Source organism: Eublepharis macularius, chromosome 1 (genome assembly GCF_028583425.1).
Source record: "Eublepharis macularius isolate TG4126 chromosome 1, MPM_Emac_v1.0, whole genome shotgun sequence".
In the NCBI taxonomy this organism is placed as follows: Eukaryota; Metazoa; Chordata; class Lepidosauria; order Squamata; family Eublepharidae; genus Eublepharis; species Eublepharis macularius.
Genome location: NC_072790.1, coordinates 157,068,032 through 157,087,357, shown reverse-complemented (window position 1 = coordinate 157,087,357; position 19,326 = coordinate 157,068,032). Strand labels below are relative to the sequence as shown.

General features: G+C 43.5%; 1 protein-coding gene and 1 pseudogene across 1 annotated transcript in view; one reads left to right on the top strand and one right to left on the bottom strand.

The window, feature by feature from the left end:
* The first annotated feature begins 12,297 nt into the window (after positions 1-12,297).
* The window catches only part of ADSS2 (adenylosuccinate synthase 2), a 53,525-nt gene continuing 46,496 nt past the window's right edge, over positions 12,298-19,326 (top strand). Inside the window, exon 1 of the mRNA XM_054987685.1 lies at positions 12,298-12,609. Within this exon, the coding sequence (XP_054843660.1) occupies positions 12,442-12,609 (168 nt within the window). The 5' untranslated portion in view covers positions 12,298-12,441. The remainder of the gene's footprint in view (positions 12,610-19,326) is intronic.
* Positions 14,914-15,023, bottom strand: LOC129345878 (U5 spliceosomal RNA; annotated as a pseudogene).

Genomic DNA, 19,326 nt, shown 5'->3' with positions numbered 1-19,326 from the left:
TGTGAAATGTAACAACTTCTGTTCTGTATCTCATTCCTAACAATGCCTTGTTCAGCCAGGGTCTGAAATCCTGGAATATGGACGTCTAGGCCTAAATGCTGTCTTTCAAAATAAAACCTTTTGAAATCAAAAGACCTTGTCTTCTTGCAGAAGGGAGTAAGACAGACTCTCGTGTCTGGAATGCCATAGTCTGACAGTACCTAGTATACAAATTATGGACATTAGTCATATTTAACAATATATGCCTGAAAAAATATTACATATTTCTACAGTATACACTGTAATTATAATTATCTAAACTTAGGGGTAATGTCTAAAGGGGTAATATATGAAATATACCAATTGCTACTAGAAAGTGAAAATCCTAGGTATTATTTTCAAAAAAGTTGGGAAATAGATTTTTTTTTAAGTTGACAGGAAAGTTCTGGACATTTTTAAAAACATAACTTGGTTATCAAAGAATGAAGAAATCAGATACAATTACCTTAAAGTGATCTATAGGTGGTATTACATGTCAAACAAGCTTGCAAAGATGTTTTTGAACACCAAAGGTCAGTGTTGGAGAAGTAGAAAACATACTAAATGTTATCTCCACATGTTGTGGGATTATAATAGTTTAAAGAGTTTTTGGGAAATGGTTCAGAAAGAGATACAACCTATTACAACCCCCCCTTCTCTTACTCCATTAATGTCTCTCTCTTCAGCTATGAATCAATGAATCAATGAATCTCACATTTTATGGTAGAGGCCAGAATACTAATAGTAAGAACTAGAAGCAATGTACTTTACCAAGTTTGGAAATTTGGTTTAGGAAAGTAAAATTATAGGATTATAGTAAGAACCACCATGCCCAGGAAACTTTTCCCTGCACTATGGATGTTGTTCATTGGTTTTTGGAAGAAGAAAAACTGCAAGAAGGGAATTATTTGATTTAATGTAACTTTTGGGGAGGGCATGATGATGGAGTACTCTAATGAGTTTATACTTTAATATGCAGGGCTCATTTGCGGGGAGGGAAACGCACCAGAATGGTGTTCCGGAAGATCTGAAAAGAGATCACGTGGGTGGCCCTGAAAAGTAGGGCCAGATAGTAGGTAGCTGATCTCTGTTGTCTGGAGATCAGTTGTAATTCTGGGAGATCTCCAGCTACCACCTGGAGACTGGCAACCCTAAGTAGTCCCCAGGTTCCAGAGAAGCAGGTGGGGGAGGCGGGGTCTTCAATGAGTGACAGGAACACCCATTGGGAACCACGTGGGAGGCCGGGAGGCCGTTTGGAAGTGAGGGGAATGAAAAGCACGCACAAACTTGCTGCAGCACCACTTGAACACATCACTGCATCTCTACAATGCAAGAACGAGGGCTGGACCTTGACAGCCATGTCCCAGTACAGGGGAGATGCCCTCCAGCATGGACTGACAGGCCCTCCCCACGCCAGATTGGCCAAGTCCATCCCTGCTTCTGCAAACACATCCCTCACCCCCAGGCAGCAGCTTTCCACATACAGCGACTATCTTCCTGTTTTATCAGATGCCAGCAACTCAGACTATCAGAGAACAAAAATCCTCAGCACCTCCCCTCCCCCCACAGACATTCATGGGCCACACTTCAATTCCCACCCCACTTCCTGAAGTTACATTGAGAGGAGGAAAGGGGCAGGGAGCCTGGATAGGGCGCCACTTGATACATTTGCGGGGATGTGTGAGTGGACATGTATGAAAGGGAGTTGAGAGAGGGGCTAATGGCAATGTTAGGCATGCAAACACAGAGGTTTGTTGTTGTTCAACATGTTTTATTAAACTGGAAAAAGTGAGGGAGCGGAGGCATTTTGCGCAGCCCTCGTTCTGTGCTCCCAGGGGCGAGGCTGAGATGCTGACTGCCTTGAGATATTGCTTCCTGGGCTGGACCTGAATGGCACTCGCAGAGGATTACCGGGGGGTGGGGCTGAAGCAGACATGCTCGGTCATCTCCCGGATGAGTCACGACGTGCCTGCAAGGGAAAGTCACACGTTGCAAGTAACCCAACCCAATCCATGGCCGAGCCAAAGCCCACACTCCAACATCTGAGAAGATGCACATAGGAGAGAGCAGCAGCAGCAGCCCCACAGATGCAACTAGCGACCAGCTGATGCAAGATCCTCTGGCGAGGAAGCACCCTGCCTTGGAATGATTTTACCTTTAAGGGAGGAAGTTAATAGGTAGTTACAAACACCTGGTCAAGAGTAGTTTTCTGGGCAACTGCCTCTGGGGCAGGCAGGGGCTGCCGCCACCGTCCTCTCCCCCACCAAGGCTAGCAGTTAGGCAAGTTCAGGTGATGGGGCAGCCAGCACAAATCAGCGAGCAAGGTTAGCCACTGCCCCATCTCCTTCTTACCTGTAAGTGCTACCTCGCTCCTTACTGAGATGGAACTTCAGGGTCAGATAACCTGCAAGGAAACTTGAGTGGTTATTGTTAGTTAGCCAGACATTCTGGACTTTGCCCTTCTTCCCTTGAGTGAGTGCAAAGTTCTCCCACTTTTCTCTCAAAGTCTGCAAAGTGCACTCAGTGCCCGCCACCGTGAGTACCCTCTTTCCTGCCTCGTGCTCAAAGTACCCACAGCAGTACGAAGTATGAAGGCTCTGCTCCTCTCTGCTCTGAGGGGCAGAGCCTTTGGCCGCATGCTCACTTACCTGAGGTCATGAGCAGTGAAGCCGAACGTTTTGTAGGGTGCATGAGCAGGTGATTGGGTGCAAGGAGGGGGGCCCGTCCACCTCGGGAGTGCATGCAGATTGGCCCCCGTGGTAGTCCCCATCCTATGCTCCTTCAGGCCATGGGGGTGAGGGCGCCAAGTTTTCCCCGGCAATGGGCCTCGATGGGCTATGCCACCTTTTTCTGTGGCGTAGCTCTTTTGCGCTGCTGTGGGCGTTCCCGTGCCTGGTGGGGCTTAGGGAGTGAACTAACTCCAGCCCCGCCCTCCGACCCACCCCCTCCTGCGCTGACGCGGGGCCCTGCGCCACTTCTCCACCTCCATCCGCCCGCCAAGCATTCCTGGCGGTGATGGCCCAGCGGCGGTAGCACATCTCATGCCACCACCAGTGGAAGGGCATTTGCACCTGCATAGAAGCCACTAACGCCCACGTAAGCCTTGGTTCTCTCCTTATGCACTCCCCCCCCTTAGGACTGGGCTGCCCATATATGTTTTCTCCAAAATTTTATCATACAGTTTTTTACTTGCTTTGTTTCAGTGTTATATTGCAGTAACATTTTATAGATTTTTCCTAATCAGCTATAGAAATTAGAAAAGATATCGGGATCTCTGGAATAAAAAAGATAAGGAATAATAATCACAACATTCAATTTATATACTGCCCTTCAGGACAACTTAACGCCCACTCAGAGTGGTTTACAAAGTATGTTATTATCCCCACAACAAAATACCCTTTGAGGTGGGTGGGGCTGAGAGAGCTCCTACAAGCTGTGACTGATCCAAGCATGAAAACTTATGTTGACAATCTTGTTATATCAGTAATGTGGGAAATGGATTTAATGAAAGAGATTTTATGTACCTTTATGTGCCTTCTATCACTGTTATGCACTCTTACTATTCTCAGGAGCTAATGTATTTGTAACGCAACTTGCAAGAAAATGAGACCTGAAACAAAAGATCAAAGCAGAATGTACGTTATACATGTAAACCACTGTGAGAAGGAAGATCAAAGTACTGTGAAGCTTGCTGCCAGGTAGATCGCGCTTAACAAGCACCTGCTTGTTTCTTGACACCTGTTCCTTACTTGATACAGAAACCTCTTTGTGAAACTGCCTATGCAAAATGTTGCAATGAAAGCTAACTAGATTAGTTAGTCCTTTCAAGGCTGGGAGAAAACCACAAAGCAGAAAAATGGGTGCTGAATGTAACTTTAAGCACATTCCTAGGGAAGGGAGAGTGCTTCTCTCCCACGGAACCCAGAGAAATATTTTCCTCTTGAAACCCACAAGGTTGCCAGAAGCGACAGTGGGGTGCCTTTACTAAATGTTACATAGACCAGAGGAATGGACATGAATGAGAAGCCTATGAGAGATATGTGTGAAAGGAAGATGTTCCTTTCAGAGATAGAACCAAGGACAAATAAGAAATGGCAATCGGGGAATGTTGTAATTGTGCTGTTGACCTAAGTTGTTTCTTCCAATAAGAATACCCTTAGACACTTGTATCATGAGAGGTGGTTGCCCACTTGAGCCAAGGGGGGGCACTGTATTTTCTGAGCCAATAGAATAACAAATATTATAATTAATCAAAAGATATTGCTTTGTACTGCTATTGTAGCTTTGATGAGCATTGAGCACGAGGGGACCTTTTACTCTTTGTATAACCATCATTCCTCCATTGTTTAATGAACGGTTATTGATTGCTTCATCCACAGGACTACGCGTCTGTCTCTTATTATGATTAGCTAAAGGGACGTATTTAGTTAGTAAGGTACACAGAAACTGGAATAGTAGATGTAATCCTCATTTTAATATTGATGGATAGGGTGTGCACCTCCAAAAGATTTGGGTTTCCTGCTTCTGGCTTACCCAGAGCAGGAAAAAAAATTGGGTAAATCTGAAACCCGAAGTAGCAAACTGCTTTGGGTTTGGGTATTTAAGCAGATTCAGGTTTATTAGGGAAGATTTGGCCATTGTTTCCAATGGGAAACACTACTCATGGATATCCGGGGGCCTGGGGGGGGCATTTTCTTCCCTAATTGCACCAAATTTTCAAGAGACCCTCTCCCAACCCTCCTCTCACAGCCATCCAAGTTTTGGGGAGAATCACAATGTACTCCCAGAGAATCACCAATCAGGAAATGAAGAGCTGCCGGCTGCTGCGGTGATTGGCTTGTTATGTCAGTCAATCTCAAGTCCTTTCCCTGATTCCCCCCCTCCCCCTCCCTCTCCTGACCACAAGGGAGTGAAGAAGGAACGGAAGAGCTGTTTAAAGCCTTTTTCCTTGCCACGGCAAGGGGAAAAGGCTACACAGAGCAACCCGAAGCAACCCAAATCGCTTTGGGTTGCTCTGCTTCGGGTTTCCCAAATCTGGGCAGCTCTACTGGGGCTGATTCAGGAAACAGATCAACCTGAATCAGGGTTGATCTGTGTTTGCTTTGGGTTGCTGAAACCCGAAGTGCACATCCCTATTGATGAACTCTGATTAAGATATGTTTTGTGTACTCTGTATTTTAACAACTCTTGTAGTGCAAAATCCTACTGTTCCTTGGACCCCGTTACCCCCTCTTCTTTCCCCTGTACCCCTCTTTGTTTTGGAAAAAAAAGGTGACTTTCAAGAAAACAGATGTATTACTATAATCATAACAACAATCTGTCAACTCAGCAGCAGTTTTTATTCAAATTAGTAACAGTAATAATTTGCATTTATAAAATGTGTTCAATGTAAAAAAAAGAAAGAAAAAAAATAATATATTACATCTGTCCTAACTCCCCCTGGCTCTGAAGTCCTATACCACCCTCGCTATGGTAGACAGGGAGGAGTTGTTGTTATTATCCTCCATGAGTCCTTCAACTTCCATAGACTCCCAGTAAAAGCTATAACTGGTATTGACTGCATGTTCTTGTCTCTGGGAACTAAAGATAGACTGGGTCGCCTGCTTGTTTACAGACCACCCAGTTCCCCAATAAGCACCCTTTCTGAATTGGCAGAGATGCTAGCAGATATGGTATTGGAGACACTCAGACTTACTGTTCTGGGGGACTTCAACATCCAAGCTGAGTGTTCCAAGCTCAGGAATTTGTAGCTTCCCTGGCAACCCTGGGCCTCTCTCAAATAGTGACAGGCTCTACACATGAAAGAGGCCACACCTAGGTCTTGATATTTTGCACTGAGCCTTTGAGGGAAAGTCTTGTTTCAGCATTAGAGATTCAGCCTGAACCATGGTCAGACCATTATCTGCTGAAGGCAAAAGTGAATATGGCCCCAACACCATGCAAAATAGGGGATCCAGTTAAAATGATCCATCCACAAAGGCTCATGAACCCCTCTAGATTCTAAAATGCCTTGGGAGATTTTAGAATTCCAGACACATACTCCATGGTGACGGCTGTGAGAGCATGGAATGCAAAGCTCCTTGAAGCTATTGATACCATTGCTCCTTGTCAACCCCTCCAGCCCTTGGGATGGAAGCCAGCCCCATGGTTTACCACAGAGCTGGCTGACTTAAAGAGGGTTGGAAGATGTCTAGAAAGATGGCAAAAAACCCGCATGGAAGCAGATAGAGAGTGCTACAGAACCCACTGGAGGGCCTATGAAGCGGAAATGAAAACTGCAAAGAAACGTTATTTCTCAGCAACCATTGCACTGGCTAGTTCACGACCATCCCAGCTTTTAAAGATATCCAGACACCTCCTAAGCAGAGATGGGCACAAACCACAAAAAAACAGAACCATGAGGTTCGTGGTTCGTGGGTTTTCATGAACCAGGAACCATGAACTGGGGCAAGTTTACGAACCAGTTCGTGGTACATGGTTCGTGGGGTTTAAATGCCCCTTTCCGGCCACTTAGCAGCAGCAGGGAAAGGGGCATTTGACAGTTTAAAGGGCCCTTTCCTGCCTTGCAAGTGGCAGGTCCCTTTAAACTGTCAGCTGGCAGGAGGGATCCCCCCTTGCCGCCTGCCAGCTGACAGTTTAAAGGGACCTGCCGCTTCCAAGGCAGGAAAGGGCCCTATAAACTGCCCAAACCCCAGCCCCCAGCCCCACACTTACCTTGCCCTGTGGGCCCGCGGCATCCTCCCCCTCCTCCCGCGAGGGGCGGAAAGGCCATTTTTGGCCTCCGCCACCGCCGCGCAGGCCCATGCAGCAGCAGAAGGAAAGTTTAGAAAAGTTGCTGCAGGAAAAGTTTATATGGCCATTTCCCTGGGGAAATGGCCATTTAAACTGCCCCTTTACGACCCAAACGAACCAGTAGACCAGTTCATGGAAGTTCGTGGAAACAAGCTTCCATGAACCACTGGTTCGCAAACCACGAACCAGCCTAGTTTGTGCGTTTTTTGGGGTCGTAATTCGATTCATGCCCATCTCTACTCATAACCCCTATATTTAAACCTTTACAGCCCCATGGACAATCAGCTGTGAGGCCTTTGCTGTTTTTTGCTGATAAAATAGCACGAATACGCTCTGATCTAGATGCTAGCTGCAATGCAGATGATATGGAAGAAATGCTTAATGCACCATCTGGCTTGCATTTGGACTGCCTTGAACCAATTACAGTGACAGATCTTAACATGATCTTGACATCTATGAAAGCCACTAGTTGTGTGCTTGATCCTTGCCCATCTTGGCTGTTAAAATCAAGTAAGGACCACATACATGAATCACTGAGGTCTATTGTAAATTAATCAATAACTCAGGGCATCTTCCCCCAGCTGCTCAAACAGGCAGTTCTCCATCACTAATTAGAAAACCACCCCTAAACAAAAATGATGTGGCCAGTTATCGCCCAGTCTCTCATCTGCCCTTTCTGTGCAAAGTAATTGAGAGAGCAGTAGCTGACCAACTCCAGATCTTCTTGGAAAACACTACTGCTCTAGATCTTTTCCAATCTGGATTCAGACAAGGGCACGGGACAGAGACAGCACTAGTAGCATTAGTGGATGATCTCTGGCTAAACACAGACAAAGGCCATGCCTCTTTATTGCTCCTCCTAGATCTGTCTGCAGCCTTTGACACAGTAGACCATGCCATCCTGTTGAGGTGTCTAGAGACAGAAGTGGGCATCAAAGGATGTGCTTTGGACTGGTTTAAATCATTTCTCATGGGACAGTCCCAAAAGTTTGCTGTTGGAGATCAGCTGTGTCCACAATGGAAGCTATCTTGCGGGGTTCCACAGGGCACAATCTTATCTCCCATGTTATTCAACCTCTATGTAAAGCCTTTAGAACTCATCCACAGCTATGGAGTTGCATGTCATCAATATGCAGATGACACTCAACTCTATATCTCACTGTCCAGGTCCCCTCAGGATGCAGTAGAAGTCTTGGATTGCTGCCTGACAGCTGTAGTGAAATGGCTAAAAACGACTGGCATGTTTGGATTACCGCATTTCAATGACGATTGAAATGCGATTTCAATGATGAAGTGAAAACAGTGGGGACCCACCTGGGTAGGAACGGTCAAACAAAGGTACAAGGCTACAAGTGTCTATATACCAATGCCCAAAGTATGGGAAATAAGAAAGAAGAGCTTGAGCTTCTATTGCAAACAGAGGGCTGCGATATAGTAGGAATTACTGAGACTTGGTGGGATGATTCCCATGACTGGAATGTGCTAGTGGATGGGTATGAGTTGTTCAAGAAAAACCGGAAGGGTAGAAGAGGAGGTGGAGTGGCGTTGTATGTGAGGAGAGGGCTTGATTGTCAAGAAGTTATGGAGAATGGGGTGGACAGCCCGGTGGAAAGCATATGGGTAGAAATAAGGGGAGGAAGGACAAAGGGTATTATTGTTGGAGTCTGCTACAGACCACCTGACCAGAGAGAAGAAACGGATGCTGCCCTCTTTGAACAGATTGGTAGAGTATCCAGACATCAGAACCTTGTAATTATGGGTGACATCAACTTCCCTGATGTGTGCTGGGAGACAGGCTCAACAAAGCGTCATGAATCATGCAATTTCTTGACCTGCCTGGCCGATAACTTCCTTTTTCAAAAGGTGGAGGAAGCTACAAGGGGCTCGGCCATACTAGACTTGATATTAACCAACAGGGAAGAATTGGTAGATGAGATGAAGGTGGTGGGGACCTTAGGGGAAAGTGACCATGTCCTCCTTGAATTCCAGTTGCTGTGGGGGGCCAAGGAAGTTCGTAGCCAGACTCGTAGGTTAGATTTTCATAGGGCCAACTTCGATGAACTCAGAGGCTTGATGAGAGTCATTCCGTGGGGGAGTGTGCTGGAAGGGAAAGGAGCGAGTGAAGGGTGGGCCCTTCTCAAACACGAGCTTTAGCAAGCTCAAGCCCTCACTATCCCAACAAGACAGAAACATGGTAAGGGCTCCAAGAAACCGATGTGGATGTACAGAGAGCTCCAGAACAAGCTAAGAGAGAAAAAGGAAATGTTCAGGAAATGGAGAGAAGGACAGACCTCTAAAGAGGAGTATATGAGGGTTATTAGGCACTGCAGATCAGCCATCAGAGAGGCCAAAGCTCAGTACGAGCTGGGTCTGGCCAGGAGGGCTTGCTACAATAAGAAAAACTTCTACAGATATGTGAGGCAATTGGACCGCTGTTGGGAGTAGATGGAGAAACTCTGATGCAGGACAGGAAAAAAGCAGACAGGCTTAATGACTTTTTTGCCTCTGTTTTCTCCCTGAAGAACTCAGGCACATCTAGAGATAGTAGAAAATGCGGCAGGACACCTGAGTGGCTAATTGACATTGACAGAGAGGTTGTGGAGAGGCATCTGGCTGCACTGGATGAATACAAATGCCCTGGGTCGGATGGGGTGCACCCAAGAGTGCTCAAAGAACTTTCTAGAGAACTTGCAGAACCCCTGTCCATCATCTTCAAGGCCTCCTGGAGGACTGGGGATGTGCCACAAGATTGGAGAAGAGCAAATGTTATCCCAATCTTTAAGAAAGGGAAGAAGGACAATTCAACAAGACCTGAATACTCTGGAGAAGTGGGCAGCTGTGAATAGGATGCAATTCAACAAAGACAAGTGCACAGTATTACATCTGGGCCACAAAAATGGGAAGCACAAATACTGGATGAGGGATACACTTCTGGGCAGTAGTATATGTGAAAGGGATCTTGGGGTAAGAGTGGACTTTAAACTAAATATGAGCAGTCAGTGTGATGCGGTGGCAAAAAAGGCTAATTTAGTCTTGGGTTGTATCAAAGGGGCCATAGCGTCGAAATCGCAGGAGGTCATAGCCCCTCTCTATACTGCCTTGGTCAGGCCACACCTGGAGTATTGTGTGCAGTTCTGGAGGCCTCACTTCAAAAAGGATGTGGACAAAATCGAGAGGGTGCAGAGGAGAGCAACGAGGATGATCAGGGGTCTGGAGACTAAGCCCTACGATGAAAGGCTAAGGGCCTTGGGAATGTTTCGTTTGGAGAAGAGGAGGTTGAGGGGGGACATGATTGCTCTCTTTAAATATTTGAAAGGCTGTCATTTGGAGGAGGGCAAGGAGCTGTTCCAGTTGGCAGCAGCGGGTAGGAGGCGAAGCAATGGGCTTAAGTTACATGCACAAAGGTACCGGCTGGATATTAGGAAAAACTTTTTCACGGTCAGAGTAGTTCAAAAGTGGAATCAGCTGCCTAGGGGGGTGGTGAGCTCCCCTTCACTGACAGTTTTCAAGAAGAGGCTGGATGAATACTTGTCAGAGATGCTTTAGGCTGATCTTGCACTGGGCAGGGGGTTGGACTAGATGGTCTGTATGGCCCCTTCCAACTCTATGATTCTATGATTAACCATTACACATTAATTGCCAATGAGAGAATTTTCAGATTACTTTATGCTAACTCAAACATATTATTTTACTGAAGACACATTCAGTTGGAAGTCATCAAAAGATAAATATGCATGTGTCAATCAGCTACAAAGTCTCTTCAAGCCGTTGTTCTGCATTCCCATAAAATGTAGCAATTTTCACCGGCAGCCTTATGCTGGAGATTTATTTTGCCTTTGTGATCAACTATTACAAATGAAAGAATTAAACAGCAAAACAAGCACTTAGAAACTTTACAGTATAATTCTAAAAACATTTTCCTAGGAATAGGCCTCATGGAATAGGATTTGGAATAGACCTGTTTTGTATTGCCCTCTTAGTTGTCCAAATCAGCCAAACCCCAAAAATTGCTGCTTGCTCCCCTGAAATTCAAGATAGCGAAAACTCATACTCACACCTTGTCAGATTAGAGCAACTTTGCTTAGTGTAACCTGTTTCCGGATTTAGTAATGTCCATGCTAATTATACTGCTATAATACTGAAAAGGGTTTTCTTCGCTTTGCTGTTCCCCACCTTTAGATTAACACATTGAATTACCCAGAAGAAATATTAAAGCTTTTACTTTCCCCTCTAGAATGGATTCAAGCCAATTACAAGATCACCCACCAATCAGATTTACTTCCCTTTAAACCTTCTTAAAATCCAGAGTTAAGATTTACTCAGCCTGAATTCAAGTTTTTATTGTAGCAACATTCCAAAAACTGAGCTAAAGCACAAAATATTCAGAAGCATGAAAGCAAATTTTGTTTCTGAGAGTTCTATTTTAATTTTCAAAACCTATAACCGATTTTTTGGTAAGAGTCAAGCTGTTCATGTCAAAGCTCAACATCAACAACCACCCTTAAATTTGCAGAGGAGTTAGCCGTGTTAGTCTGTGGTAGCAAAATCAAAAAGAGTCCAGTAGCACCTTTAAGACTAACCAATTTTATTGTAGCATAAGCTTTCGAGAATCAAGTTTTCGTCAGATGCATGGACCAGTTTCTGTACCATGCATCTGACGAAGACAACTTGATTCTCGAAAGCTTATGCTACCTTAAATTTGCCACCACCTGCAATCCTCACGTATGCCATGAGGCAATCGCTATTTTAAAAAATAAAATATATCGGTATTATTGCCTAGTAGAAAGTATGTTTAGGACACGTTCAATTCAATGCATCTTTATTACCACGGAACAGGGCGAGGCTTGCTTAGAGAATATTAGGACCGTCTGTAGATTTTAAACAAACATTCAACCCGTTCCCAACCTACAAACTCGGACTGCTTAACCTTCAGAAGGTTAATCCCCCTCCCCCGACTTCCTCTTCAACTTTAAATCAGTACAACAGTCTTTTGGAGAGCAGTCCTGGCAACTATTCCCGCCCCACCCCGCCCCCGGCTCCCAATACCCTCCTTCACTCCCGCACCTCCACACAGCCGCGCAGCCGCTCAGCCACAGGGAAAGCAACACGATCCCAGCGCCCCCAAGCGGGAACGAAAAGAGCGCCATCAGCCTCGCACAATAAGCCCTGCTCAACCGCCCTCGGCAACCGCCGCCGTCTCGCGCTCCCGGCCAACCGCATCCCAGCCAATAGGAGCGTAGAGGACCGGCCTCCGGCAAGCACCGACGGCCACTCCTTACAGAATGAACCACACCCTTCCTCTGGGTAAGGCAACAGCAGCTCCATTTCCCACGGCTCTTTTGCAGGATCATTCCGAAACTTGCCGCATTGCCCTCTGGGAAATGTAGTCTCGCTGAGCAAACCACGAGACTACGGTATTTTCATTCTATGCAGATGAGGGGTGGGTCTGCTGAACCGAGGAGGAGAATATTAGTAAGAGGCCGATAGGCGGCGAGAGCGGTTGTATGCGGTAATAGCACCCCCCTGTATGAAAGGAAGAAGTTGTCGCTAGCGCACCCGGGTACGCCGCTTTCTCCTCCGCCTCTCGCATGTGTCTTAAGAGCAGCAGGGGAATCTTTGCCTGCGGGAGCCATGTCTGAAAACGGCTCCTTGTTCACTTCCATCCCCAACGGTGAGGACACCTCCCGACACCCTGGCAACAAGGTGACCGTAGTCCTTGGGGCACAATGGGGTGACGAGGGAAAAGGAAAAGTGGTGGATCTGCTAGCGCAAGACGCGGACATCGTCTGCAGGTGCCAGGTGAGGAAGCGGCCGGGATAAGCTCGAGTCACCTTGAACCGTCACCCTCCCTGAGGCGCACGCAGGGAAGAAAGGAGGGCAGCTGAACAGCACCTTTGGGGCCTTTCCTGCCTTGGTTTCTATAGTAACTGCAGCTAGCTTTTCAGACTCTGCATTAACCCACTGCCCTCGGTGAGGGTTTTAACCAGCCGCCAACCAATGCGAGCTTCTTCGGAATTTTTTCACACACGTTTCCACTTCCCGGTTCCTTATAGAGTTGGCTCTTCTCGTTTCTTCCTTGACGCCTCTCCTCTTTCGCCCCCTCCCCCGCAGTTAGTTGCGGTTCCCTCAAGAGTCACCGTGTGGCTGAAGAGATGCTGAATGAATCTGTGTCTTCTCTCATCATCATGTTTTCTGATGAAGGAAATATACAGCAGCCACTCCCCACACCCACCTCACGCACACGCTGTGGGGGCCGTTACGGCCATTTCCCGCCTGGAGACGGTGCGGAGAGAAACTCAGCTGCCAAGCCAGTTAGCCGGCCGCTGTTCAGCCTTCGGGCGCCTGCAGTGCAGCACTGGCTTCCTTGGCGCCCCAAGGCGGGGAAACCGGAAACCTGGGGGGGGGGGAAATAAACTCGTATGTGGGGGCTAGAGGCCAGTGACGAGGAGTCTTGTAACTCCTTCTTCGGGAGGCTTTCGTGTTTTAGCCTTATCCTGTGTTCAGGGCGGGAGAAAGACGGAAAAAATGCTCTTTTGAATTAAGGTATTGCAGTTAATAGCAGGGAGTGCCGTAAGTCAGCTGTGACTTGACTGCACTTTCTGCCACCAATAGCACCCTCAGTGATCTTTATAATAATGCAAGTTTGAATCACGGGTTAATTTATTTTGGGGAAAGAAATTTTAATTTTAGAGTTTTTGATGACGTTTAAATCAGTAATCGGGCACAGATATTCATCTGTGTTTTAACTTGCTCATTTGAAAAAAAAATTAAATTTAGAAGAAAGACAATTATTTATAGGTTAATTCCCACATATAAACAACATAGTAATAATTATTATTTATGGTATGTCTTTCTCACTAAGAGTCAACACGGATTATATATATGTAATGTAATGCAATCAACATAGGATTACAGCAATCTGAAACTAGGCACAAAGTATTAAACATATGATTAAATAATGCAGAAAATATAATACAAGTTTAAAAAGAAAGCATGTTATTATGATAACAACAACATTTGACTTATATACCACAGCCAATAAGATAAGATCTAAGGTGGTACTGAATGAGGCTGCTTCGTGATCCCTGGGATAGTTTGGCATATTGTATTGTTTTAATTAATTTTAGTAATTTATATAAACTGTGATAAGGGACTTAATTGTTTATTAGTCAATGTTTGGTGAATTGTGATGGCCTATGGCTATAGACAATAAACTCTTTTGACTTTGACTTTGCAATAATTCCTGTGTTTTCACAGTTGATATGACTGAGGCAGTTTTGCTTTGTGCATCTCTATGTCACACACATTTACCATCAAATGCTGAACTATTATAACCTGAGAGAGAATTACTGCCTTCCCCATATTCCACGAACTTTCTGTTAAACAACTTTAATATGTCATTTTTCATAACATACCTCAATACTATGTTGTAGCATGTTTTGTAAAGATCTTTAGGGGAAAGAAATACTGTATTTTCCGTATAATCAGTTTGTTGCCTACATCGCCCTAGTAAGTGCAATTCTGGATAAGTTTCCAGTCAAACAGTACTTCTAATACTCAATACCATAAGGCATCACTATATTTTATAATATTTGCTTTGATAATTCTGGATATACTTTATATATGATCAGAAACAAACTTGATGTTACATGAGTGAGATTAATAACATATTTGAGGCATGGCTGGCTTCTAACAGTGCAATCCTATGTAGAGGTAATGTAAGCCTTCCTATGTAGAAGTAATCTAAGCCTAATGGAATTAGACCAGAGTAACAATAGAGAATTGTGCTGTAAGAAAGCAATCCTAAACATGTCTACTCAGAGTCTTACTAAAATCTGTTCAGTGGAACTTACTCCCAGGAAAGTCTATTCAGTGGAACTTACTCCCAGGAAAGTATTCTTAGGATTGTACTGCTAGTGTTCGAAAAATTTCTGTTTTACCTTGATGAAGTATGCTTTCTCCAGCACCCTCTACTGATTACTTCTGCAGCTTTAAAATAAGACCCTCCAAGATATAGCTGCAGGTGTAGTTTCAAGTTCAAGGTTTATTGCATTGGGTCAAAGGCCATTGCAAAAGATAAAAGAGTAGCAAAAATATAAGCGATGATACAGATAAAATATACAATACAAGCTGAATAAAGCACTATAAGAGTTACACGGAAATCTTTAGTAAAAGGCGAAAGATTTATGCAATCTGAAGAGAAACCCGAGTGTGTACGCTATTGTGCTTGCAGCCTGTTGACAGCCCTGTGCTGTCACGACCTTCTCTCAAATATGTGGTACCAAGGTAATCTTTATAACATGGGATGTAAGAAATGAATACTTTCTAGAAGTATTGTATTAAGTTTTTAAAATATTATCCCATTTTCTGTTTGACATATGTTTATTTAACTACTGTTTATGTTGACAAATTAGAATATTTTAGGATTATTACCTGGCAGTCAGGGATTGCTCTCATGTTTCAAGCAAACAATCTGAGCCAGTTGCTGACTTTTTTTTTATGCTGGTTCTTCAATTGCAGTCCTTTCCATAAAGTCAGGATTTATTATTTGTTTTCCTTAGAATAACATGATGGATACTTTAAAGTGTGATAAGGGACAACTTGGGTCCAAAGGATTACCAGTGTTGTTCTTGAAGATAAGTTTCAGTTGGGTAGCCATGTTGGTCTGCAGTAGAACAACAAGATTTGAGTCCAGTAGCACCTTAAAGACAGACAAGATTTCCAGGGCATAATCTTTCAAGAGGCAAACTCCATCAGATATCTTGACTCTCAAAAACTTATACCCTAGAAATCTTGTTGGTATTTTAGATGCTACTGAACTAGAATCTAAATGTCATTCTGTAGTAGTCTTTGACCACTTGGATCTTCTCCTTAATAAGGCTGGAGGGCTTGCCTTGAAAGCAAACCTTGTTTTCTTGCATGGAAAACCATTCTGATGTTGATATACCCAGATGTGATTTTTATCCCACCTGTTCTCCAAGGAACTTTCAGAGTGGCATACATAGTCTCTTTCCCCTCACCGTCCTCCTAACAACCTTGTGAGACAGGTTAGGTTGAGAAATGGTGATTGATCCATGGTCATTTGGTGAACATTTCTGTCTAAATAGAGGTTTGAACTTGAGTCTCCTTGATCTAAATCCAATTATCTAGCTACTACACTGGCTCATACGTAAGAGGGTATATGATGATAAGTTCAAGACTAAATAAAGTTTCACATGCTCTCTTAGCTTTTAGGAGACTTGATAACTGATTTATCCTTAAAAAGGGAGGTCAGTGGCACCTTAAAAGATGAACAATGTATATTCTAATGTATGCTTTTGAGAGTTGGAGTTCACCTCATCAGATATATCCATGTAGTAAGTGTAGCAAATTTTATTAGTGAGCATCTGCAAACTTCAGTTCTAGAGGTGTGTATAATTGCAGCTTCTATGCCTATCTGGGTTCAACATATAGGACATTTCTCTTCTGTTATGCTGCCTGTTATTTCTTACTCATGTGATAATTCCATGTCACAGCAGATTTATTATATAAGGACATGCAAACCTGATAGCTGAAAGGATTTTAGGATATTGCTTGGATGTCTGCCTGTTTAAGTGCTGTGTGGACTTTGCATGCTGTCATGATGTTATTCTTAAATGGTCCTGTTATGACCTGTACTTTCTTTGGGGTAGATTTTTCTTTTAATCTTCCCTTACACCCTCTGGGTAGTTTGCTGCCACCAGGAATATATTATTCCAAAATATTTTATTCAAATTTCCCCTTTGGTAACGTGTTTAAGCGTCAGGCTCCTTCATGGTTCTATGTGGCCCTGAGGATATGAATGGGATATAGCAATGACAGCTACACTGGGTTATAACAAAATAAATGTTTATTTTTCAAGAAGCGTATTGGTTTCATAAAAGTAGTTCTTAGTTTTTAAAGTTACTTCCTATAAACTCATTCACACAGATCTCTTCTAAGGCTTCACACACAGTTAGCCTCTTTCACTAGACTCAATAGTTCTCTCACAAATACTTCAAATATAGGCAGCACACAGCTAGCCTCTCTTTCTCTGACTCTCATTCACAGAACTATTAAACCTGCTCAGGCAGCACACAGCTGGCCTCTCTTTCCCTGACTGAGTGTCCTTTCACAAACATGCTCAGTTCAGGTTCCACACAGGTTATATTTCTGTCATAAATACTTCAGTATACTCAGGCAGCACACAGCTAGCCTGCTTTCTTCTGACTCCAACCTTTCTCCCTGCACTGTCAGTCTAAACTGCATTCACTCCGCCCACACTCTCAGTCATCAACCAATCACATCACTCACTCTTCCCTCTCTCTCACCCCCACTCTTCACCTAGCTGAAACCAAGCATTTAAAGACACATGCACACATTTACTTGGAATCATTACAGGTCCTAAGAAAAATCATGTGATTTTTTTTTTAATTGGATACTGCATGGTTAAATATGCAAATATTTTATTAATCTAAGGGACAAATAAGTGTTAATTTTTTCATTAACTGATTAGAGATCTTACAATATCAATATTTTATCTTTTGAATGTCTGGGAGAATTAATTTTCAAATTAAAACTGAAAACTAGATTTAGATATAACTGAATTTCTCATTATCAATAAGAAATACTCATACAGCCATTCTGCCAAATTAATGAGATAAGACCTTTACTACAGTGATTGCTTTGGAAGGAAGGAAAGTTTAGTCTTCCTTTTACCTCCAAAGCAATCATGGAGAGGAGGGATTTGGAGGCAGTGTGCTAAATGATATGCTGTCTCTGACCATGTGTTTTAGTTCACCAAAAGTCTTATCACAATCCATGGGATATGCATGGAGGGTAGCCTAGAGGTCCCCCCCCGCCATAGAATTTTGTTACATGCCTACAGATTTTAATCTGTTTCTCTCCCTCTTGCTATTGTGGTGTCCTGCATATCAAGGACCCTTCTTACTAATAGGTAAAATGATACCGTAGATTGAAAACCATTTTTAGAGGTAGAATGCCTGCACTGTTTAACTAGTTCCTAAAACTTCAGCAGAAAGGCAGGTTGCTAGATTAGGTTACCACTAGAGAAATAGTTCAGATAAGGACACAGCTCTGCACTTTTCTTCAGATGAACAACATTGGAGAGACTTCACAGATGTTTTTCATATTTAATTGTCAAATTTCTACTTAACTCTTAAATATTTTTCAAAAATAATGACAAAGATGTTAATTGAAGCTCGAATGATGCCTAAATTATGAGAGCTGACATTCACAGTGGTTTAGAAGTGGTGCCCTAGAGGTTTCCATCTCTAATTTCTAAAAAAAGAAGGATATTTGCTAGCTTGAAAGCAGAGCACAACAAAGGCTGGAGGGGCTGGTGGTAAAGAAGTGAATTGGAATGTCTGTCTGACCAAACTGCTGAAAGAAATGGATGATCACTTCATGGGCAGAGAAGGCTAGCCTGCTCCCTTCAGCTTAATAAAATGAGGCAAATTACCAGTTTCATTTATGTGGTACTTTATGAAAAGTAAGTTTTTCCTGTTCCATGTTCCATGAAATGTTATGCAAATGGAACTGAAAATATGGCTCCTTTTTGTGCCTGTGACTTGCACACTAATTTAAAAATGTTAAGGTCAATGCAATTAAAAGAGAGCCAGTTTGGTGTAGTGGTTAAGAGCGCAGGACTAATCTGGAGAACCGAGTTTGATCCCCCACTCCTCCACTTGAAGCCTGCTGGATGACCTTGGGTCAGTCACAGCTTCTAGGAGCTTTCTCCGCTCCACCCACCTCACAGGGTGTTTGTTGTTGTGGGGATAATAATAGCATACTTTGTAAACTGCTCTGAGTGGGTGTTAAGTCATCCTGAAGGGCGGTATATAAATCGAATGTTGTTATGACAGCCAGCCTAAAAAGTGAATTGTACTAAATGGAAGTTCTTAACCACCAAAACAGCTAAAAAAATTTTTAAAGGAAAAACTCCTCACATGCACATTTTATGCTTATAGCTTCATGATGTTTTGCTTGATAATCACAATTTTATTTAGTTAATCAAAATTTTATTTAGAATATTCCTTCTTGAGTATGTATGTTTGGAACCTGTAGTCAATATAGAGAGTAATATCTAAAAATCTTATGGACCCCTCACACTTCTCCAGAATTTATAAAAACTACTGATTTACTCAGATAATTAAATATACCCATAGCTGCTCCTGGATTACCAGGTGGCAGCCATGATCAGGACTGATTTTTACCTAGGAGTGTTTTTAACTAGTTTTGACTGGTTCATCTGTTGTGTGCTTTCCTCGACTGAAGGGATATTCTTAATGGTATTCATTCTGGATCACTGAGACTATGGAGCAATCTTTTTCCAGTTTTTCCAAGGATACTTGGAAACACAGAGCACAGTAGCTAGACTGTTAGTCGGGGTCTCTAGAAATGTGTTGCTCGTGTTATGATTCATTTACACTGGCTGGTTTTTAGTTTCCAGATCCAGTTGAAAGTGCTGGTTGTGATCTTTGAAGCCCTAAATAGAGG